This window comes from Peromyscus eremicus, chromosome 6, assembly GCF_949786415.1.
Source record: "Peromyscus eremicus chromosome 6, PerEre_H2_v1, whole genome shotgun sequence".
In the NCBI taxonomy this organism is placed as follows: domain Eukaryota; kingdom Metazoa; phylum Chordata; class Mammalia; order Rodentia; family Cricetidae; genus Peromyscus; species Peromyscus eremicus.
In genome coordinates, this window is record NC_081421.1 from 44536163 (window position 1) to 44561469 (window position 25307).

The 25307-nt window shown below is 39.7% G+C and overlaps 1 protein-coding gene across 3 annotated transcripts in view; it reads right to left on the reverse strand.

The window, feature by feature from the left end:
* Kpna4 (karyopherin subunit alpha 4) overlaps window positions 1–25307 on the reverse strand; it is a 65272-nt gene that overhangs the window by 35808 nt on the left and 4157 nt on the right. For 2 of the 3 annotated variants that reach the window (XR_009379814.1, XM_059265474.1), the window contains exon 2: window positions 13074–13157. The exons of the other annotated variant lie outside the window; for it this stretch is intronic. Coding sequence is in view for 1 of the 2 variants with exons in the window: in XM_059265474.1 (XP_059121457.1) it covers window positions 13074–13157 (84 nt within the window). In the remaining variant the exon portion in view is untranslated. The remainder of the gene's footprint in view (window positions 1–13073; window positions 13158–25307) is intronic. 3 annotated transcript variants of the gene reach the window in all.

The following is a 25307-nucleotide window of genomic DNA, read 5'->3' on the forward strand; positions in this document are numbered from 1 at the left end:
AGTGAGGTAAGCACTCTACCACTGAGTTCTATCTCCAGTCCTCTTTTTGCTTTTTATTTTAAGACAAGGTCTCACAATGTTGCCAGGCTGGCCTTGAACTCCCTCGGGCAGGCTCTGAAATTGTTGTCTTCTGAAATTGTTGTCTTCTTGCCTTAGTCTTAGAGGTTGGGATTTATAGAGCTGTGCAACCAGACCCCTACTCAGCCTACTTCTAACATTTACAGTAAAGCTTAAATAAGTAAATACATCCAAGTTCCTAGACACTTCCTGTGTGTTAGTCTTATCATTACTGCTATGTCCTCAGGTGGGAATGTTCTTCCCCTACCATCTACTGTGTTCAGTCTTCCTTATTAAGGCATTCACCAAATTTCTATCTATATACTATCCTTTATCATAACATGTATCACATCCTAAATTACTATATAATTTTATTTGTTTACTGGTAACCCCCCCACTACAATATAAATCCTCTCTCTATGAGATAACAAGGATAAGCACTATTTCTTAACTAGCTTAATTTTATATGTGCTATCTTAATTTTATATGTGTAGAAAACTTTGCCCCAATTTTTGATCACATTACTTTAGTCTGTGATCTTTTGATTTTTGGAACAGATAAGGACTTTAATAAGACAAAATTTAAAATGCTAACAAAATAAATATTGCAAAATGAATAATCAACTATGAACTAAGAGTTTTAAGATCCAGTATCTCATTTAAACATTACAACCTGAAGAAATTTTTCTTCTTACATATTCACGTAAATATGAAAACTGAAGCTTATATTAAACTAGCCCCCCAAACAGAGGATTAGAATCCAGTAAGCCACATCATTTTCCAAACATCTGGAAGTAGAGTTCAAGCCAATTTGAGAGTCTAAGGCTCATATTAAAGTAAAAGTGTTATAGGCTAAGATTCAGTAATATGAAAATCTGAGATCCAAAATTCTCTAAAAATCCAAATTTGGAATGTTGACATATCTCAAGTGATAAACTATACACCACAAATTATTTCATGCTCAAAATTATTTGACATATTATATAACTATCATTTACCATATATATATAACATAAAATATAAATGAATTTCATGTTTGGACTTCGGTCTTATTTTAAATATATGCTCAATTTTGAAAATGTAAAGTAAAGCTATTCTGGCCCATGCATTTTGGGTGAGAGATACTCAACTTGACCAATAAGCTTTGCTTATTTTAACACAAAACAAACACCTATGCTCTATGCCCCATCCTGACTATTGTGCCTCTAAGGTGTGTTATCTAAAAGACAGTTCAACTAAGGTAACTAAGATAGATTTCTGAGGGGCAGAGGGATTAAATCCCTGGGAAAGTGTCATTAGTAAGCACTGCCCCTTAAAGAAGACAGGAGTGTACTGAACTTTACCTTCTTCACATTAGTGCAAACTATTATACAAGTCCATCCTCCACTGTAATATATCCTATTTATTAAAGTTGGAGGTTTCAATAATTTAGAATTAAAAAAGAAAAAAACCCAGGAAGATCTCAAACTCAAGACTGGCCTGGGTTATATAACAAAACCCTGTCTCAAAAACCACTAATAAAGAACTTACTGACCCATTTTTTTTGTTTGTTTTTCTTTATTAAGAAATTTTCTACTCACTCTACATACCACCCACAGATCCCACCTCCTCCCTCCTCCCACCCCTCCCTCCCAAGCCATCCCACATCCCCCAAATCAAGGTCGCCTATGCATCAGGGACGGATCCCGATCCCCCTGCCTGGGTGCCCCACAAACAGTTCGAGCCAAACAACCATCTTCCATATCCAGATGGCCTAGTCCAGTCCCATGGGGGCTCCACGGCCACTAGTCTATAGTTCATGGGCTTCCATTAGTGTGGCCGGTCATCTCTGCGCTTCTTCCCATCATGATCTCGAGGTCCCCCGCCTGCAGAATCCCTCCTCTCTCTCATCGATTGGATTCCCGGAGCTCAGCCTGGCGCCTGGCCGTGGATCTCAGCATCTGCCTCCATCAGTCACTGGACAAAGGCTCTCTTGGTCCAATCGGGTGCTGGCGGGCTGTGTCTCCTATTGACCCAATTTAACAAGGCAACAACAACATACGACTGGAGCTATTGTTACCTGTAGAAATTATTTGCAAAGGAAGAGATTTGACAGAGTCTTTACTATAGGGTAAGAGTTTTTTAACTTCTCTTTCCAAAGTAGAGCCATCTCAGATCAAGGACTTTTATTCTTGAGGTCCTATGAAAGGTGCATATAAGGCTTCGTAGATCTCAGTCTCCCCATCTTAGAAATCAGGCTTTGCATATTACATGTAGATTCAATGGTTGTGAATTCACAAAATTCACACTGCACTAAACAGTGCTGTCAATTAGAATTCCCAAAAGTTGCCAAACTGGCCAAAAACCTATTTATAAGCCACAGATACGCAAAGGATAAATGAGGGAGGGGAGAGGACTATAAAGTGAGGAGGTTGCAGATAAACTTTAGCACACAGGGTTCTCTGTGTAGCTTTGGTGCCTGTCCTGGATCTCGCTCTATAGCCCAGGCTGGCCTCGAACTCACAAAGATCTACTTGCCTCTGCCTCCCGAGTGCTAGGATCAAAGGCGTGCGCCACCACCACCCGGCCTTTAGCACAGAATTTTAAAACCTGTAATTTTCAAATTTGTCATACAGTTCCAAAATCTTAAAATTAAAGCAAAAAGAAATCAATTATGAAAGGTTCAAGCAACTAGTTCTTAAAGAATCCAGAATGTACCCAGTCATGGAATCCCAGCACTCAGGAGGCAGAGGCAGGTGGATCTCTGTGAGCCAAGGCCAGCCTGGTCTACAGAGCAAGTTCCAGGACAGTCTCCAAAGCTACACAGCGGAAACCCTGTCTTGAGGGGGAAAAAAAAAAGAATCCAAAGTGTTATTTCTTCTTCAAAGGTATGAATTTTTTTTTAATTTAAAAAATATTTACCATGTTGATATCATTATGCTAGGGTTTAAACATGTCCCCTGCTCTTATTGGAATATAGGTCTAATACCTTCCAATTAATAGCTACTTGATTTCCAGTTAGTGGCTACCTAAATCTTGCTAATTTTCAAGTCACTTTTTAACCAATACACAGTTCTCTGAAACTCTAAAATTAATTCATGGTATAACATATTTTAAGAATTTTGGTATTTAAAATTTTCTTGGACAAAATCAAGACTTAGATTAATTAAAAATTATCTCATTAGAGAAAAAGCATTTAAAAAATGTAAAGCCTGGTGGCACACAGCTGTAACACCAGTAGTCTAGAATCAAGACAGGAAGGCCTGTGCGTTGAGGCCAGCATAGGCTACAAAAAAGACACTAATCTTAAAAACAAGACAATGCCCAACAACACAGATTGGGATCTATGAAAATCTTATTAACCACCTATTTGCTAAGTATTACATATATACAAAGATGGACCAGATGCACAGTATATTCACACCCTCAAGAAGAGAGAGATGGCTCAGTGGATAAAATCATTTACCATAAAGCCTAAAGGCTTGAGTTTGATCCCTGAGACCCACATAATGGAAAGGAAGATCAACTCCTACAAGCTGTCCTCTAACACAAGTGATGTGTTATGTAAGGGTGTATACGTGCACACACACAATGGAATAAAAGTTTTGAAAAAGAAGGTTGTACTCTTATGACAGAAATAGTGTTGAGACAGCCTCTCACTGTGTAATCTTGGCTCGTTATGTTGGAACCAGGCTGGCCTCAAACTCGTAAGAAATTGATCTGGGGGCTGGAGAAATGGTTCAGTGGCTAAGAGTACTGGCTGCTCTTGCAGAGGACTAAGGTTCAATTCCCAGCACAATTCCCAGTTCAATTCAAGACTATGTGGGTCACACAAAGAGACTCTGTCTCAAATGAAGAATTACACATAGATAATAAATAACTTCAACATCCTTAACTACCAGGGAAATGCAAAGTTATAGAAATTAAAGTTACATTGGGATTCCATCTCATTCTAGACACAATGGCTACCAGCAAGAAAACCAAAACAGCAAATGTTGATTAGGATACATGGCAAATAGAACACTTAATACGTTGTTGGTGAGAATGTTAATTAGCTGTCACTATGGAGGAGACTGGAGAGATGGTTCAGTGGTTAAGAGCACTGGCTGCTCCTCCACAGGACCCAGGTTCAATTCCCAGCACCCACACGGCAGTTCACAAATGTCTGTGACTCCAGTTCCAGGATATCTGGCACCCTCACACACACATACATGCAGGCAAAATGCTAATGCAAATAAAAATAAAATTTTAAAAGAGAAAACATTAAAAAAACAAAACTGGGCCGGGCGGTGGTGGTGCACGCCTTTAATCCCAGCACTCGGGAGGCAGAGCCAGGCGGATCTCTGTGAGTTCGAGGCCAGCCTGGGCTACCAAGTGAGTTCCAGGAAAGGCGCAAAGCTACACAGAGAAACCCTGTCTCGAAAAACCAAAAAAAAAAAAAATAAAATAAATAAAAAAATAAAAAAACAAAACTGTCACTATGTAAATCAGTATGGAGGTTTTACAAAAAAATGAACACATTTGTTATATACTCAAGCTATACTGTTTGTAGGTATATACCCACAAGAATCGAAGTCAGCTTACTATGAATACCTGCATACCTATGTTTACTGCTGCACTTTTACCAATGCCAAGTCACGGAATCAGCTTCAGTATCGTCAACAGATGAATGTTGTATAAAGTCAATATGGTATATACATAGTCAACAGAGTTTGATTCAGCCAAAGAAGAATGAAATCATATTGTCTGCAGGAAAATGAGTGGAACTAGAGATTATATTACATGAAATAAGCCAATCTCACAATGACAACCATTACATGTTTATTTTTCATCTGTGGAATTTAGGACAGAGAGAAAGAGACATGAAATTCAAAATGGTATACCATGAGGGGGTGTGGAAGAGCAAAGGGAGGGAGAAGAAAGATAAGAAAGGATAACAGCAAATCCAATCAAAGTATGTATATACATTATGGAAATGAATGAAGCCTATTGCTCTTACAATTAATACATATACACTAGTTTTTAAAAGGTGTTATGTGCAGATCTGTGAAAGAAGGTCAGAAGTAAAGAATGGACGGGTAAGCCAAGAGTCCCATCAATTTTATAAAAAGTATACTTTGTTTTAATTGCAGATGTTAGCCCAAGTAAGCACCACAACCTAGAATACTTGGTAGGTGCAAGCTATTTAGCCCAATTAGTCTGGTAAATCAAGAGCAGAGGATGTAGCAGTGGCAGACTAAGATTCTGATGCCTATAATTATATATGAATTATTTCAAAGGAAGGTATGTAGAACTAGTTCCCTTACTGGTTTAATAACTTGCTCCTGCACTGAATCAGGCCATTACTTACTCAAGTTGCGTGTATCTTTTCACTTACACTGAGAGAAGAAATTCCAATCTGATGCTCATCACTCGTAGTGTGTACTAATTAGAACTTTATTACCTCTACCAATAAACACTATCTTTGAGAAATTAAACTATGGCTTGAAAATAAGAACCAAATCTTTTCTCCTCATTGAATTTTCTTAGTGAAGGGTTACAGTGGAGTTTTCCCAGAGTAGACATCACTTACCGACCAGAGCAGGCATTTAACACTATTTGGAACTTAACACTAGGCTAGCTGGTGTTGGACAAACTGGACAGTGGACATGAAAGCAACGGCAGAGACTGAGGACAACAAAGACATGTATTAGCTAAACAAAGTAGGATATATAGATTCAAGCGACCAGTTACTGCTTGTAAGAGTGTTCATTTTCCTTCAACCTTTCCAGGTTTGTAACAGGAGAAACAAAAGTGGAGGAACTGTTATGAATGACTGGTTGAAGAAAACACATGGGAATGACAGTGGGAAAAATTAAGAAAGGAAAGCAGATTTAATCAAATTAAGGAAGTCAGCAGAACCAAGCTTTTACAAGACTGCAGAAGAATCTGATTTCCCTGCGATCTGGTACATTTTTAGATGAGAAAACAATTATTTTTTAATATTAAACCGGGCATGGCAGCTCATGCCTATAATTTCAGTACTAGCAAAAAACGAGATTGAAAGGTTGCCCTTGAGTTCAAGGCTAGCCTGGAGGATATATCGAGACTGCCTCAAAATAACAAAAAACAGAAACTCTGGGAATGGAGAGATGACTCATCTATTTAGAGCATTGGCAGAGAACTCAGGATGGATTCCCAGCACTCACATCCATTCCTAACTGCAGTTTCCAGAGATACAATGCCATCTCCTGACTTCCACAGGCTCTAGGTACATAGATGGTACATATAAATATACAATAAATAAATCTAAAACAAACACAAACAAACAAAAATAACCATCCACGTATACAAACAAAGTCCGAAAGTCAGGTATGATGGCATAATTCCAGCTCTCAGAAGGTAGAGGAGGCAAGAGGGTCACTGCAAGGTCACTGCCTGTCTGGTCTACATAGAGCTTCAGGATAAAAGGGTTACACAAGACCCCAACACAAAAGAGTCCCCACCAAGAAAAATTAAATAAAGGTAAAAATATGAAAATCAAAAGCATTATGACTAGCATCAAGGAATGCTTTCTTTCTATGTTATAAGAACAAAATAAACTTAAATTCATGATTTTCTTATGAAAAAAAATTTTTTTATTGTCTATTGCTTTATTTAACACATTCAGAGCCAGGAAACAGCAAAGTGTCTTCTCTAGGTCCTGCCTTTAAGTGAATCAATATATATAATAAAAGTCAACAAAGGCATGTAATGAAGCAAAAACAAAAACCATGCCATTAGCAGCCTGTGGGCCAGAGGAGGGGAGACCCATGTATGCGGCTGTTAAAAGCCACAGTGAATGAGGGAGTATTTTATAAGCTGTCTGTGGCAGCTGCTCTCATCCTGAGGGGCCATTTCAACCCTAGTTTCTCTAGATGGAGGGAACTAACAAACTGCCAACCACAGATCTCTGCTGCCTCCCCCTTGGGCTTCTGGCTATTGCACTCAGTCCCTCAAACCTGCATTCTATCCCTGCAAGTAGGGTTTATTGGAGTTCCTGGGCAAAGTTGGTTGTCTCCTTGGATAGCCCTTTGAAGTTGCTCAGAAGGGGCTGTTACATGTCCTAGGAGGACAAGGCCCTCATCAGAGTGATTTTTTCTTTCTAATTGCTTCTATTCATTTTTTTTTCATGAAAATATTTCTAACTTAAAAAATGTATTATGTGTATGAATGTTTTGTCTGTATGTTTGTCTGCACATCACTTTCACATCTGGTGTGCTTGGTGAGAAGAGGGTGTCCTACCCCTTGGAACTGGGGTTATGAATGGTTGTGGACCACCATATAGGTGCTGGGAATTGAACCTGGGTCCTCTGGAAGAGCAGCCAGTGCTCTTAACCACTGACCCATCTCTCCAGCTCCTTTTATTGAAAAATTTAAACAAATCACATTATAGGATTTTGTAAGTGAAAAGAATAAAAATCATTTACTTTAAATTACTTCATTTTAGAGACAGAAACTGAGACCAAGTGACTTTATTAAGAATATCCGGCCGGGCGGTGGTGGTGCATGCCTTTAATCCCAGCACTCGGGAGGCAGAGCCAGGTGGATCTCTGTGAGTTCGAGGCCAGCCTGGGCTACCAAGTGAGTTCCAGGAAAGGCGCAAAGCTACACAGAGAAACCCTGTCTCGAAAAACAAAAAAAACAAAAAAAACAAAAAAAAAAAAAAATATATCCAGGCTGGAGAGAGCCCCGGCTGCTCTTCCAGAGGTCCTGAGTTCAATTCCCAGCAACCACATGATGGTTCACAACCATCTGTAACGTGATCTGGTGTCCTCTTCTGGCCTGCAGGGACACATGCAGACAGAACACTGTGTACATAATAAAGAAATAAATCTTAAAAATAAAAAAGAATATCAAATCTCTGCAGGGCGTGGTGGTGCACGCCTTGAATCCCAGCACTTGGGAGGAAGAGGAGGCAGATCTCTGTGAGTTTGTGACTATACAGAGAAGCCCTGTCTTGAAAACAAAACAAAAGAAAAAAAAAATCTCCCTAGCTTCTGTGTTAACAATATACCATAGCTTAACAATATACCATATTTTAGGGAAGAGATCTGAGTGGGATTAAAGATCTAAACTCCGTGTGTGCGCATGTGCGTGTGTGTATGTGTATGAGTTAAACCTACAAAATTTACTATACTGAACAGGACATGAATGCAATGAGATGATGACACTAAGGTTTTGGCTCAAGCAACTGAAGGACAGAAATGTCATTTACTGAGACAGAGCAGACTGAATGATTCCCAGGTAGGTCCAGGGAGCTGGATGGGTTATGTCACTCACTTCTGAACTTGTTATTAAGGTTAAAATGCTTAAAATGTATAAAAACAACATGTCAAAATAGTCAAATGAGTCTGGACTTCAATCAAGTTGGGACTAGCCAGGCATAACAGTGCCTGCTTGCATGCCCAGAACTCAGAAGGCTGAGAGGTAGGAGGACTGCAAATTCCAAGCTGGCCTAGGCCACTATAGTGAGACCATGTCTTAAAATTTGAAAGTAAAAAAGAAAAAAAGAAAGGGAGGAAGGGAAGATATCCATTTAGAAAGCTGTCAGTATAAAAACACAAGACCAGATGACCTGAGGAAATCACCTATGGTAAAATACAGTGCTAGGAACCCCTAAGAGGCAGAAGACCAAAGAAGGAACAGTCAGTGAGACAGAACACAGGAATCTGGAGCCACTTGGCGGGGTGGGATGGGGTGGGGTGGATGGGAGACAGACACACACACACACACACACACACACACACACACACACACACGACTTTTCAAGGATCAAAGGAGACACTGAAGAAGACTATGGGGTGGCTCAGTAGGCAAAGGCACTTAACAAACAACCTGACAACCTCAGTCAGATCCCTGGGGTTCCAAACTCCGTAATGCTGTCCTCTAACTTCCACATGCATGGATGTGTGTGGGCACAGTGTGTATGCACAAACAATAATGCTTTAAAAATAAAAAAGATGAAGACTGAAAACTATTCATTACTAAATACACATTAAAAGTAACAAAATAGTTAATAATGATCATAAGAATAAAAATCTCAAACCCTTCATCTACTATGAGATATGGCCTATTTCTGTTACCATTTATTCCCACCAGTAGACAGACATTCAATTCACTTAAAATACTGCTCAGTACTTAAGAGGTGCTAACTCACATTTCATTTACTATGCTATGGCATTATAACGGAGTAAATTAGAGAATCAAACACACCCTTTTCACTTACTAGCCCTCCTTTGCTTTCTTGGAAGCAGATTGCAAGCAGAGTCTCATTTTTGACAAAGTCTCAGGATTTTAAGGGTTCCCCCTCTACCAATGCAGCCAATGGGGTAGCTACCATACTTAGTCTAATTTTTATTTAGCCATTCATCCATCAAAGGATATTTTCACTATTTTCACTATTCACTATGAATAGAACTACTGTGGATATGGGTACACAGAATTCTTGCTTTCAGTTTATCTCAGTATATATACCGAGAAGTAGGATTGATATCATATGATAATTCTGTTTTAATTTAAATAAAAAGTTGAGGAACACCACTTTTCCAAAGCTCCTGCACAATTTTTCATTCTCATCAATAGTGCACAAGGACTCCAAATTCTCCATAACTTTACCAACACAATTTTCTTTTTTTGTTCCTTTTTAAAATGTATCCAAGTTTATCTTTTATTTACTTGTTCTTATTTTTTACATTACACTTTATTTGCACATGCATGTGCCCATGTCATGAATATGTAGTAGCCTATGTGTGGATGTCAGAGCACAACTCATGGGCACTGGTTGTCTCCTCTCACATGGGAACTCATAGTCTTTAGGCTTGCTGCTGAACCATGCCACAGGACCCCAAGTTTGCCTTTTTACAGCAGCAATCCCAGCTTGTTCAAGTTCCTCTCCCTACAGATGTCCATCTGTAAATTCTGTACCTCACTACTGTTTGAAGTAATAAAGATCCCTTCCAACTTTGGTAGAGAGATAGATGTGCAGAGATGGACTTGAGGTAATCGGGTTCTTCAATTACACTGGCTCCTTGCAGCAGGGGAACTGAACCAAGACCAAGAGCCTTTACTAAGGGTCACTGCTGTGGGTGTGGCATCAAATGTTTTCATCTACCTAACCATTACTAGAACACTTCAAGAACTTGTCTATACATTTTCTTCTGAGAAATGCCTAGTCATTTTTTGCCTATTTTAAAAAAACAAATGCCTTCTGTTGTTGTTGAGATTATCCAGACTAAAAGAGCTTCTCCCAACAAAATATTTGGCCCCAAATGTCAATATTGACAAGGTTGAAAAATACTGCTATAGTCTACTGAGTTACTGTCATGAGAGGACAAATCAAGGTCAAGTATCTTGAAAGAAAGAAAGGAAGGAAGGAAGAAAGAAAGAAAAGAAGGAAGAAAGAAAGAGGGAGGGAGGGGGAAGGGGGAAGGGAAGGGGAAGGGAAAGGGGAAGGGAGGGAGGGATAAGAAAAGAGAGGGGGGAAGAGGGAGGGAGGGAGGAAGGGAGGAAGGGAGGAAGGGAGAGGTGAGCGAGCAAGCCAGGTATAATAGCACACAGCTAAATCCAAGCTCTTGGGATACTGAAGTAGGAGGATAGCTCCTCAACACCATCCTAAGCTATGTAGTGAAACACTACTTCAGAAAAAAATAAAATAAAATTGCTATGTACTACCTTTCACACTCATATTTTCTTTTTCTCTTTTAAAAATGTTTCATTCAAGCACAGTGGCATACAACTCTAATCCAGGTATTTAGGAGGTTAAGGCAAGATGATTTCAGATTCAAAGCTACCCTGGGTAACTTAGTGAAACCCTATCTCAAAAATGAATGAATACATTCCCTACCTAAAATATTTCCTTTAGTGTCAATTATATGACAGTTTCAATAATACAAGCCTAAAGTCCTGGCTACTCAAGAGGCTGAGGAAGGAGGAGGATCACTTGAACTTAAAAGTTCAAGGATGGTGTATGGGCAGAACAGTGAACTCCACACTATTCAGAAGCTTCACAGCATTTTGGGAGACACTAACACTAAGTATGCAAATTCCTGTACCTGTAAGTGCAGGAGTTTTGGGAGACAGGAACAGCATTCTGACAGTCAGAGTAGCCTGTGTGAAATGTCCAAAGCAGAGAACTACAGATGTCTAAGAGCTAGAAGAAAACAGAAGATACAGGTAGGAAAAGTCTCAACTGGGCATTCAGAAGCTAAATGTGGCACATAGGAAGCTATTAAAGCAGGGGAGCATGGTTTGTTTGTTTTGTACTGTTGGGTATGAAACCTAGGACCCTAATATTTGCTACAACATACTATATATGTGATTCAACTCTAGTTTAGAATATACTGTATATGATGATAAACTTTTAAGGTTATAAAGGTCTATTCAGATTAACAAAAGCTGATTTAAGGTGTATGTCTAACTACTTACATCTTTGCTAAATGTTTAACACCAAGCTGCTAGAAAATTTAGACATGTTAGCATTCCCTGTTTGTAATCTGTACTGAAATCCATATTGTAGAAAAGGCAGTGGACTCACACCTTTGTGTCATAGTAGAAGCCTGGGAAATGATTTTGAGTTAAAAGCACAAACACCCTTCAAGTCGAGCTCAGAGAGGACAGAAACCTTCTGTGGAGCAGAAGGGCAAAAGTTCACTTGATCTTGATTTTCAGTATGAATAGACTGTGGAAGAAGGGCTTTTTCCCTCTATCCTGAAGACTGGATGCATATAGATTAGACAGACATTTTTAGCATAATGAGAAGCACTTTTAAGTTTATACTTAGAAGACAAGCAAAGGAAATTTAAAATCTTGAGCTTGTGACTATGATAAACGAAGCCGCACAAAAACCCCTGCAATGTTCTGTAATGGTGTGCCTGGTCCCCCAAGAAAGTCCTTTCCCCAAGGTCAGTAATTTAGACAAAAGTCCTCATTCCCACAGGGGCTTGAAGAAAGTTTCTGCTTGCTAAAAAGGGAGTCATTCTTATCTCTGGCAAGAGGGACTTGTGACCCTTCCACTAACATGACTGTGGTGCCTATTAACTTGTCAAGGTCAATGCTAGCCTCTAGGCTCCCTCTGTGCCTGCTCACAACCCCCCCCTTCAGCTAACCAGTCCCTTTTCTCCAGTTCCCACTTAACCCTGAAATCTTTGCCCTGTCACTTCTTGCTTGCCCAGGTTTCAGCAGAAGATGAATGAAGATAGATAGATAGATAGATAGATAGATAGATAGATAGATAGATATAGACAGACAGACAGACAGATAGAGGAAAGGATATGACTGCTCCTAGATATGGTAGAGGACAAAGTTTATTATAGATATGTGAGAGATCATAGTCAGAGGCAGGGACATCTGTGAAAGTCCCTAGTGGACATGACCAGACTGAGCTGGGCCATGTAGGGAATAGGGGGAGGGAGAGGGTAGAGAGGGGAACCAGGTGCAGCGGCCAGGAGGCCAAATGTCCAAAAGGGGGCAAGTAACTAAAATGTCTGGACTGTACAGGAAAGAGCCTCTGTGGGAAGAGTAGACCAGACTCAGGGTAGAGTTATGACAGCCATACCCTGTAAAAGGTAGGAACTGAGGGAAACAGGAAGACCAGGCAGCCAGGCCTGCTTTGATATGTTAAGTAGGCACCTCAGCCATTCCTCCTGGGTTTGAAGCTTAACAACCTAAACATGTAGGCAAGTACCACTGAGTACTCCTCAGCCTGGATTTACTTTTTTTTTAAAAAAAAAATTTATTTATGCGCATTGGTGTTTTGCCTGCATGTATGTCTATATGAGGGTGTTGGATCCATTGGAACTTGAGTAACGAACAATTGTGAGCTGCCATGTGGGTGCTGGGAATAGAGCAAGCAGCCAGTGCTCTTAACTGCTGAGCAATCTCTCCAGCCTGGCCATTTTCTTAATTGGAGAGTAGCATCTCAAAACAAACAACCCCTTTGTAAAGCTAACAAAGATAAGCAACATTCTAACAGTTGTAGCAAATAAACAGGAAAGAATGAAACACCACTATAGTAGCAACCTTTTCTGAAAGAAACTGCTTTCTAGCGATGCTTCCTGAAGGTTCCTTATGCGAGACATAGACTGCTCTCCCTGTGTTTTCTCCCTGTAGAATAGACAGGCAGGGAATTAGTAGAAAGGAACCTGAGGGCCCAAAAAAGCCAATCTAGGTTGATCTGCTTTAGCTTGGGATGTTCATGAGCTGAGTTAAATATCTTCAGTAACTTACCACATATTAACTTAATACTAAGACTAAGATAGTAGCTAGTGAAAAAAATGAGTAGCTCACTTGGAACTGGCAAGCAGTATGGTAAAAATCCATCAAGTCTCACAAAGACAATCTTACCTTTAGTATCATAGATAACGTGAGAACTGGCATTTTCTGATAACCTTCCTAATAGCCTACCCTACTTGACTCTAATCTAAATACAGGAGGGCTCCCTGTTATTACTAAAAGCTTAATTCACAACAAGTACTCACAAAGGTAGGATTTTAATTTTTTAGATGCAGAAGTTAAGGCTGAAAACATTAAACTTTCCTAATGGTGTGTGGCTAATGAGATGTAATCCTAAATCTTCTAACTCTAGAGATCAAGCTTTTCTATTCACTTAGGATTGCCTTTTCCTTCAAACTAAAGGTGTGTTAAGGAAATAAAGCAGTTTACTCCAACTCTAGCTCCTAACAGTTACATCTGCTCACATGGTCAGCCTCAGGCCAGGGCTCTGAGAGATTCCTGACCTGGCAAAATAGGAACTCAGCCTGTTGCTCATTGCTTTGGGCTTTTAACAGGATCTCAGCCACAGATGCTGAATAAATATCTGCAGAACAAATGCATGAAACAAAGGGAAGAGTAGAAGTAAAAGTCAGTGACAAAGAGCTGCTTGCACAAGTTCAACTCTGACTACTGGGTAGTGGAAACTGGTCATGGCCTCAAAGAATTCTTTGAATTAACCTTTCTTTGTTATCACCATAATACCATCACTGAAATATAACTCACATACCATACAATTTTCTCACCTAAAGCCAATGTAGTAAGTTTTTATAATGACTGCTACCCTCTAACTTCAGGTGACTTTCATCACCACAAACAACAGTCCTATACCTAAAGCATTTCCCCCCATTTCCTCTATCCTAACTCTTAGCAACCAGTAATTACTTTGTCTCTATTGAGTTACTTATTCCAAATGTTTAACACTATGATATTATCAAGTATCTGTGTATCCCTCCTCCCCAGTACATCTCCCAAAATTTTTTGGAATTTCTGGATAATTAGTGTCTTTAGAAGTCAGATATGGTGACATTTACCATACCTATAACCCAGCAGTCAGGTAGGAGCATTAAGTTTACAAACTGAAGGCCAGACTAGGCTACAAAGGGAGACTGTGCTCAAAAAGAATGTCTGCCAGGCATGGTGGCACAGGTCACTAAGCCCAGTAGGAAGATCTTTGTGAGGTCAAGGCCAGTCTGGTCTACATAGCAGTTCCAGGACAGCAGGGGCTACACAGAGAGACCCTGTCTCGAAACAACTACAAAAAACAAATGTACAAACAAAAAAAGAATGCCATTAGGATGATTATAAGATGACAGTGGCTGGGGAGCCTTATGGTGAGTATAATCAGAGATCTGAGCTTACCTTTATCATTACTATTATTTGCAGAACTGTTTGTTAATCAAACCCAGAGCCTTATATACAAACTTTGTCCCAGCCACAGGGCTGAGCCTTTTCATCTTAACCTCCTAGCCTTGGGCAAGAGAGAATGCTGAGGCCATCACCAACTACCAATACCTAATCATGCCTATGTAAATGATGTCTATAACACATCCCTACCCTAACAACAACTATCTTGAAGGTTTTAGGAGCTGAATGTGTAGCAGTACCTGCAGGGCAGCACACTGGGAATGTCATGGAAGCTCTGTGGCTCTTCCCATGTAACTTTTCTATTTGGCTGTTCAACTGTAGCCTTTTAATATTTGTAATTGTTTCCCTGAACTCTGTGAGCTATTAAAGTTATTGAACCAGAGGAGAGTAGTCATGGAAATCTGGATTCACAGCTAGCTGATCAATCAGAAGGCACAACCTGTGCCTGCAAACTGCATATGAAAAGTGGCGAGAAATCTTGTGGGACTAAATCCTAGACAGCTTCTGGAACTGATATCTAGCTGATAGCTACCAAAAACTGCTTGAGAGATTAACACTAAAAAAATCCCCCAAATCTGGTGTCAGCAGTATTGCATGTGGAGTAGTTTTGTCATATATCTTTCTATTTGTAAATGGGAATGTATGATTTTTTTTATTGACTTCTTACAGGAAGCATAATGTTTTCAAGGTTATATCTATACTGTTACTTGTATTAGCACTCATCCCTAGACTATGACTCTAATCAAAATGCCAGCTGTTGCTTTGGATTTATCTGATTATAAGAACAAAATTTCCCATTATGCGTGAACTATTTTGATCTGGGTCAATTTCCTAAAACTATATAATCTAAAATCAGCTCCTTTTTTTTGAAGTTATGAGGCAACTTTCAATTTTAACATCATCAAAAAGACCACAGTACTTCCAACCAGTAGAGAGCCAAAAAACACTTGGGTTTCCATAACATGGTATGAACACAACTATGTAAAAATCTTAGATTAACATTTTGCTTCTTTTTCTGTAGTACCAAAAGCTAAAAAGTGGTTAGAGGCAGGACAGATAGTAACAAAACAGGGCATTCTATAATGACTATGCAGCTCTGGAAGTAAACAGATTTTCACAGAACTGCTCCTTGGAGGAACCACACACAAACATACCACTAAAGGCAGGCGGGCATCAGGAGCAGTAACAGTGCTGACTGACACAGCTCATCTAGGAGAGCAATAGTGGAGGAACACCAAGACAGTATACAACGTCTTCCATTTCTGTAAAAGGGGGTGTTAGCATTCAGGCAATTGACACTGCCTGCTCCCAGGGACCTAGCAGCAGCTGCCAAGATGTGACACTGTAGCTACTACAGCCACTAAGTAGAGCACTCTCCCTATGGTCATACCCTTATAAAAGGCAAGCCCTTCTTGCCCCCTTCGCTCTTTCCTTCTGCTCTCAACAGCAACCCCTCTCCTCCTCCTCCTCCTCCTCCTCCTCCTCCTCCTCCTCCTCCTCACCACCCAACCCACTGGTTCCAACATGTCATCTCCTTTGCCAGCTTCCCAGGCGGATTCCCAAGTCTGGGATACCTAAAACCCCTCTATTGCTAAACAGCATTCCCCCATCATCATCCAATTACAGGACCCTCCCCAGTACATCACCCAAGCCCAGCAAGCACCCACTCTCACTCCAGATTCTCAGGAGACTTAAACCTATCATCTCTGACCTCCTAAGAAAAAACTAGTTTGGCCCACATCTTCCACTTTTAACACCCCCATAATTGCAGTTAAAAAGCACAGTGGGACCTACCCCCTGGTTCAAGCCCTCTTACACACTCCTTTCCATTATCCCTTCAGGGACCTCCCATTTCTCAGTCCTGTATCACAAGGACATCTTTCTTTTATTTATTTAACTTGTTTAATCTCTCTCTCTCTCTCTCTCTCTCTCTCTCTCTGCGTGTGTGTGTGTGTGTGTGTGTGTGTGTGTGTGTGTGTGTGTGTGTGCGCGCGCGCTTGTGCATGTATATATGTGACTTGGATTTGACTTTATATATGTGTGAACGTAAGCTGGATTTAACTCTGTGAGTATGTGTATGTAACTTAGATTCAACTCTGCGTGTATGTACATGTAAATATTATTTAGGAAAACATGTTTTAAACAGCCACCATCTTTTACTAAGGTTAAAGAGTACATATCATGTGACACTTCTTTTTTTTTTTTTTTTTTTTTTTTGGTTTTTCGAGACAGGGTTTCTCTGTGTAGCTTTGCGCCTTTCCTGGAACTCACTCTGTAGCCCAGGCTGGCCTCGAACTCACAGAGATCCGCCTGCCTCTGCCTCCCAAGTGCTAGGATTAAAGGCGTGCGCCACCACTGCCCGGCATGTGACACTTCTTAGTCTAATGAGATGTCTGTTCATTGTATCACCTTTCAGACTAAGGAAGCAACAAGTCTCAAATATTTTGGATTGGTATGGACTTTTTATGATGATAGAAATGCAAGTTAATAGTCAGTTACCTTAAACAGGAATGAACAAAAGTCTTAGTCTTATGAAAGCTGCTAAAGTATTGTAGACTGTTAAGGAATACAAGTTAATAGTCAGTCATCTTATAAATGATCAAATTCTTTAATTGTAGTCATACTAAGTATGAATATAATTAAAAGGATAAGGCTTACTCAGTCCCCTGTATATGTTTTCAAAGTTAAGTCCAAAATAAGTAACTAGAAACAAGCAAAGTTTGTCTATTCAGATATACCTAATAGACAGTCCTCAAATACTTCAGAGATATGCAGAATATGGCATTTAAAGTGCTTAATAAAAAAGCTTTTCATGATAGACATACCAGCTCCAGGCAGCACCCCTATCTACTCCAAAGAAAATGGATAGGCACAGAAGAACTTCCACCAGGAGCTTGCTTTAAATGGGGCAACACCAGCCACTGGGCAAAACAAAACAACAACAACAAGAAACCAAACTGCCTTTTACCTCAACTGCTGTCAAGACCCTGTACTGTGGACAACAGGACACTGGGGGACTGATTGCCCCGCTTTGCCTAAGACAGGTAGGCTGGTCCCCCACCAGTTCCTACTGCACAGGAAAGTCTGTCAGATCTTCTGGATCTGGCAGCTGAAGACCGATGCTGCCCTGAGACCTCTGCCCCCAACAACCATGGAGGACCCTGGAGTAGCTGTGTAGGTGGCCAGTGAGTCTCTGTCATTTTAGCAGATTCAGAAGCTACTTGGTCTGCACTTCTGCTTACTCAGGTAAAATTTATCCTTCTCAGAACTCTGATGGTGTTTGATGACTAGGCTAAAGGCAGTTTTGTAAGTTTAACAGCAGCAGCCAAGGCTTCAGCTGCCTCCTCAGTTCTCTGTGTAAAATTCAGGCCACCGGCCTCACTTTCCTAGAGCTACTACTAGGTCTAGACACAATTTACCTTGTTACCATACTCAGAAAAGAGATAACTCACAGATTTCAATGTAACTTTTCACTATTCCTTTATTTAAAGGAACTCCCTTTAAAATGACTGCTCAGTAATCAACAACTTGTATCTCCTGGTGAATAAAATAGAAGAAGGTGTTTTAAGGTGTAAAGGTTTATGTAAAGATATGAAAGCTTAAGGTGAGGATCTAAGAAAACGTTGTAGGGTCTAAGAAGGTGTTTTAAGGTGTGTAAATGCAAGTTATAAAGATCTGAGAATGAAAAAGCTTAAGTGGTGATAAAAAGTGATTTGAGGTATTTAAAAGAATGAAAAATGTTTCAGATTTCTTTACCTCACTATGCTACTGTTGTATTAAGACTCCAAAAGCTCACAGTCTTAACATTAATCAATAGAATTCTAATAAGCTATTAATCTATCTCTGGCAGAGTACCACTACTATTATTATTGTTACAAGCTCAAGATTTTAAATTCCCTTTGGTTGTTTTCTAAGTATAGATTTAAAAGTGTTTCTCATTGTGCAAAAAACATCTGTCTAATCTATATACATCCAGTCTCTGAATAGAAAGAAGTGTTAATGCTTTGAACCAGAATCATTTTTTTGGATCCCCTATGACACAAAGTTGTGAGTATATTGCCTTTCCTACAATGTGGATTTCAGTACAGATTACAAAAAGTGGGAATGCTAATGTGTCTAAAACTTATCTTTTTGTAAACTCAAAAAATTCTTGTGAGCTCCAGGAAGTGACTTGGAGCAACCTCAAACGGGTCAGATACACTCCAGATAAGTACTGTCAATCAACATCCTAAGTTTCCTGACCTACTGCCTGTTCCTGAGGGTGGGATCTCCCCTACCTTTCCCTGGTCTTGGGACTTTCCTCCCTCAATTACCAGGACCTAAGAAAAATTTCCCTCTCAACTTCTTAACTTTATCTTCTGCTCTGCCAGCATCCTGCCAGGTCCTTTCAAAATCTGCACTGCGGGGACAGCTTCAAAGGGGCTAACCCCACCGTGGTCCAACCTCACAGACTAGACCTGTACTTTCGACGGTCCCACAAAGCCTGGACAGCAGTGAAACAGCCAGCTATCCCAGGACTTGGCCAGCATCCCAGCTTTCTCAGGTCCCCCAAAGATGCCAATGCCCCCAGACAACAGGAAGCAGTCTAGAGAACACAATGCCCCCCATTCCCACCTCACCAGCTACCCCCTCCAATTTCCTCACCTTCTTATACTAAACAAAAGGGAGGACTGTTAGCATTCAGGCATTTACACTGGCTTGCTCTCAGGGACCTAGCAGGACACAGCAGCAGCAGCAGCTGCCAAGATGTGACACTGTAGCTACTGCAGCCACTAAGTAGAGCACTCTCCCTATGGTCATACCCTATATCCCCTTATAAAAGGCAAGCCCTTCTCTCTTTCCTCCTGCTCTCGCTCAGAGGCTGCCTCTGCACCTCCCCCAATAAACCTCTCATAAGAACACTGTTGCAGGGTGTGACTTTGTGGTGCCCCTTGGTTCCCACCCGCCAAGATCGCCTCCTGCTACTGAACTATTACAGAATGAAGAATTTGTTTTGGTTCAAGGTTCAAGAGATACAGTCCACCATAACAGAGAGCGTGATGGCTAGAATAGACCCAGTAGGTAGCAACAAGAAAATTTGCTTTTTAGTATTAGAAAGTATGTCCATAATCAAATTAGTAAACACTGTATTATCATAGGATTCTGGCCTTTGTTAATAAAAATTCAATGAAGTTCCAAGTAAAATGTAATTTACATTAATTTTAGAATTTAAAAAAACAAAATAAAACAACAAAAAACCAAGGTCTTATTGTGTATTGGCTTCAGTATGCTCCTGTCTCTGGTCTCCTAAATGCTAAGATTACAGGTGTGCATATCACATAGAGTTCACGTTGAGTTTAAAGTAAATTAAATTTATAGTAGCAAGTGACCAAATTTTGTTCTGATACTAATTAATATAAAATGTCGAACATTTCAACAGTCAAGCTACTTACATTACCAGCAAATGTCTATGACCTGAAAATCATTATGGATACTAAAACTGTGAATTATAAGTGTTTTCTGAGTCTGGAGAGATGGCTCAGTGTATGGGCTGATTTTCTACCCAGTTCAAATCCCATCACCCACATGGCCACTCACAGCCATGTGTAACTCCAGTGCCAAGCAATCTGATGGCCTTTTCTGGCCTCTATAGACACTGCACACATGTGGTACATAGGCTATGTGCAGGCAAAACACCTATACACATAAAAAAAATTAAAAAACAAACAAACAAAGTTTTTCCGGTTAAATTTATAATCTGGTGGGGAAGCAGTAACGAAATCTACATAAAGCATTAAGCCTAATAGTGGTAGCACATGCCTTTAATCCCATCACTCAGGAGGAAGAGGCAGTCGGATTTCTGAGTTCCAGGCCAGTCTGGTCTATAGAGAGAGTTCCAGGACAGCCAGGGCTACACAGAGAAACTCTGTCTAAAAAAAAAAAAAAAAAAAAAAAAAAAAAAAGCCTGATGATCCAAGTCTGATTCCTCAAACCCACATGGTAGACAGAATCAACTCTCACTGATCTTACATGGCTGTTGTGACAAACATGCACCCATGTATACATGTACTCACACACAAAACAAAGTTAAAGATAGTTTTTCTTAAGAGTCTGTAGTAATTATAAGTGATAGTTATCTACAACAAAAGCAATGCTAATAAATCATAAACATGATGATTATAAGAGAATGGTTCGCAGAGCCAGGGATCCTCAGACTTCGAACTCACAGAGATCAGCCTGCCTCTGCCTCCCGAGTGCTGGGATAAAAGGCCTGTGCCACCACACTTGTTGAGACATTTTAAAAGAACTTTCAAGGTCAAAACTATCTTCCTGAAAATAAAAAATACATTAATAGTGTGTGTGTGTGTGTGTGTGTGTGTGTGTGTGTGTGTGTTGATAGATGGGTGTACATATACATGTTAACACTGCAGTGATGCATAGGAGTTAAACTGCTAGTGCTCTAGCATGAATTAAGACAAGCCAGCTGTAACAGTGTCATTGTATTTCAGTCAGGCCAAGTTACTGGACAATGTCCTTGGGGCTGGAGAGATGACTCAGCAGTTAAGAACTCTGGCTGCACTTCCTGAAGAATTGAGTTCAATTCTTAGCACCCACACAGCTGCTTACAACCACCTGCCACTCCAGTCCCAGAGGATCCAAGGCCCTCTTCCAGCCTTCAGCAGCACCAGGCATGCATAGTGCACGGACACACGTGCAGAAAAAACCACTCCAGCCAAGACTACAGTGAGAGATCCTGCCTCAATAAATAAACAAATAAACAAGCACACACGTGAAGAACGTTTATTAATTAAACACTGACCTTTTCTTTCTAATTATGTGACAAAACAAGAGTATACATAAATGACTCCAGCAGCAATGTCAACTTCCATAATCAGATGTAGAAAAAGTACTTGGACAATTAAGTTGTGAATTGAACTAACCATTTTTTTTTTTCAAGAAACACCACTTTCACTTGACAGAATGACAGAGAAATTATGGTTATTTTGATTCAGTGTCTGGCAGATGTTTAAAAACCGAGCAAAGTAAGCCTATAGCTTAAAGGAAAACAATTTCCAGTATTTACTGCTAATGATAAAATTTGGGCTTTCAAGTAAAAATTAGTTTTAGAAAACTGTGTCCACCACCATGAGCTTGACATGTTTCCAACACTGATTTTTCTGAATTGTACTAATAGCAATTGTGATTTTCCTTTTTTAAAAAATCTCTTTAGGTTGGGAGGAAATTTTTTCATTGTATAACAAACTGTGTCAGCATTTGGAAGATCTGAATAACTTTAGTTTGGTTTTGTCAGTGGAATATTTTCCTGGGCTGTATTACAGTATCTACAATTAAGTATCTTGAAAAGGTAAATGCTTTTTTCCCAAACACTTATCCATGTGCTAAATTCAAAAACTGATACAGAAATCTCTTAAACCAAACATTAAAGAGATATGAAAAAATGTTAAATATGGATATTCTTCTCATTAAATAATTTTTGTTTGGGAAAGCAAGTTATTTTCCATTAAAATTTTATATTCATACAAAATAGCTTTGAGGGGTTGGTTCTCTCTTTTCCACCATGTGGGTCTTGGGGATTGAACTCAGGTCATCAGGCTCAGTAGCAAATACTTTAGTCTGCCCAGTTACCTTGCCAGCCCAACATTTAAAAAGTACTGATTTTAGCTGGGCATGGTCTTTAATCCCAACACTAGGGAGGCAGAAGCAGGTGGATCTATGAGTTCAAGGTCAGCCTGGACAATAGACCAGAGTCCAGGACAGCCAGGGCTACATAAAGAAACCCTGTCTCAAAAAACCAAACAACAACAAATATATATTATATAATATATATATATTTAATTTTCCAAACAGAAAATATTGAAAGAGATAAACAAATAAAAACTAAGACTCCTTAATGAGTCTCAAACCTCAAACATCTATAGACTTTTGAAACACATATTATATGGGCTGAAGAGATAGCTCAGCGGTTAAGAGTACTAGCTGCTCTTCCAGAGGACCTGGGTTCAATTCCCAGCACCCACATGGCACACACACAGTCTGTAACTCCAGTTCCAGGGAATCTGGAACACACAGACATACATTCAGGCAAAACAGCAATGCAAATAAAATAAAAATGAGTAAATCTTAAAAAACTTAAACCAAAAAAACCCACATATTGTTTTTTTTTTTCTTTCTTTCTTTCTCTTCCTCCTTCCTTGTCTCACTGTAGCCCAGGCTGACTCATGGTAATTCTCCTGCCTTGGCCTAGCAAAAGAGAGTCAGACTGCCTGGGACTGGAGTTACACACGGCTGTGAGGAGCCATGTGAGTGACAGGAACTGAAAGGGATAGAAGATTAGCCAGTGCTCTTAACTACTGAGCCATCACTGTAGCCTCAGAAAACACTTCTAATCCACACTGGTTAGCATCCACAGTGATTTTCAGGTCATAGACACTTCCTGGTAATAGGAGCAGCCTGACTACTGAAAACGTTAAACTTTTTATATGGGATTCTAAGTATGTGCCCCACAGCCCAGCTCTGTTGCATTTTATAGGTGCCTCTCAAAAAACTATCCTCACAGTAGTGTCTAACAGACAAAAGGAGTCTCACTGAACACCGACTTTACCAAATCTAAATGGAAACAGGGTGTGGTTTTTAGTGTTAAAAGTTCCAAGTGATACAAAATTCCAAAAATCCCTGTGGAGAAAGGAACAGTAATGACTAACCTATAGAAAATGCTAGTAATGCTTTTAAACAAAACCTTTTGACCAAAATTGAGATCTGTATGAGGCTAAGAAGAATTAAGATAGTAGAGTATAAAAATACAGAAGGCTTTGATACACCTCAGGTAAAACCACGCCCTTGACTGTTAAGTCAGAAGCAGTTCCTTTTTAATTTCTACAATTGAGATAACGAAGAGTTAAACATACCAGTAATAAGTGCTCAAAAGCTCCTTCAACTATGCTCCTGCCTCTGTGCCAAACAAAACTAAACCAGAAGGCTCCCAAAACAGCAATGCAAGTCAAAATCTGATTACGCACTCTCATTTAGTGCAGGCCTCGAGTAAATGACCACTCCCCCAGAAAACAATAAACATGTTTTAACTAACCACAACCACGTCAGGATCAATATTTCACAACTACCTATGGAGCTGGAGAGATGGCTCAGCAACTAAGGGCATTAGCTGCTCTTCCAGAGACCCAGGTTTGATTCCTAGCATCCACATGATGGCTCACAACCACCTATAAATCCAGATCCAGGGGAATCTGACACTCTCTTGGGGCCTCTGCAAACAACAGGCACATATGTGGTACATAGACATACATGCAGGCAAAACATCCACACACATAAAACAAAAATATTTAAAAACCCAAATATTATTAAGCAGGGTGTAATGGTGTAAACCCTTAATCCCAGCACTTCAGAGGTAGAGGCAAGGAGATCTCTGTGAGTTCAAGGCCAATCTGGTCTACATAGCAAATTCCAGGTCAGCTAGGGGTTACACAGTGAGATCCTGTCTCAAAAATAAAATTACCCCCCACCTCCCAAGAAATGATTATATTGGAAAGCATAAGAGCTTGGGCTCAATTACATACAAAAACTAAACCAAAACAAACAACTACCTATGCATTTTCCTAAAACTGTTTTATTCTTTTAAAATCACACATGCATTCTTCCCAAGAGTGCATATTCATTTGACCATGAAACATGTAACTGACCAGTAAATTGACCATTAAACCATGAAAAACAAGGACATCTTGATATATATTTTTTAATTTATTTATTTTTATTTTATATGCATTGGTGTTTTGCCATGGATGTCGGGTCCCCTGGAACTGGAATTACAGACAGTTGTGAGCTGCCATGTGGGTGCTGGGAATTGAACCCAGATCAACTGAGCCATCTCTCCAGCCCCTTGATATTTTAAGAAAATAATCAATGAAGCCATTCTGAAGTCAGTTGCTTTATAAACCAGAAAAACTGATAGGAAAGCTAAAACAATCATTTAAATCCTAGGGATATTCCTATCAGATAGCTCATATTGTTTCATGCTTGAACTATTATTTGAAGAATCAGACAGTAGTTATTTTAAGCACAGTAAATATGTTCCAAGATTTGTGATGAGAGAGGTCAGTCTCTAAAGTTACTAAGACTTAATAGCTTAGCAATGTTTTTCACTCTGTACACTTTGAGTCAACAAGGCTACTTCCCAAAAACAAAACAGCCCATCACTGTTACTTTTTCAATCTGACTTCATATTTTATACTCAAAATTATGTTGTATTTCAATATTCATAATTAGTATAAGCTGTTTTCACAAGATCTAATTACTTTTCTACTATATTTACAGTCTATTTGAACCTGCAAACTTTTAGAATTTTTATAGAAACTTTGAAAGTTTATTAGAAATGCTACAAAAGAATCCCCCTCTGCTACTAAACTTAAGTAGATGAGTTGAACTTGCTTGCTCTTGACAAACCTCGCTGACAGTTTGGTCACTATCCAGTTCCTATATTGTACTGCATAGATATGTAGCCTTCTCTATGTTAAAACCCCCAAACTGGCACTGGATGATCCTCTACCACACTACAGGAAGAAGTCAAGCTTTGATGAACATCATCTGATAACTCCTTAAACATTA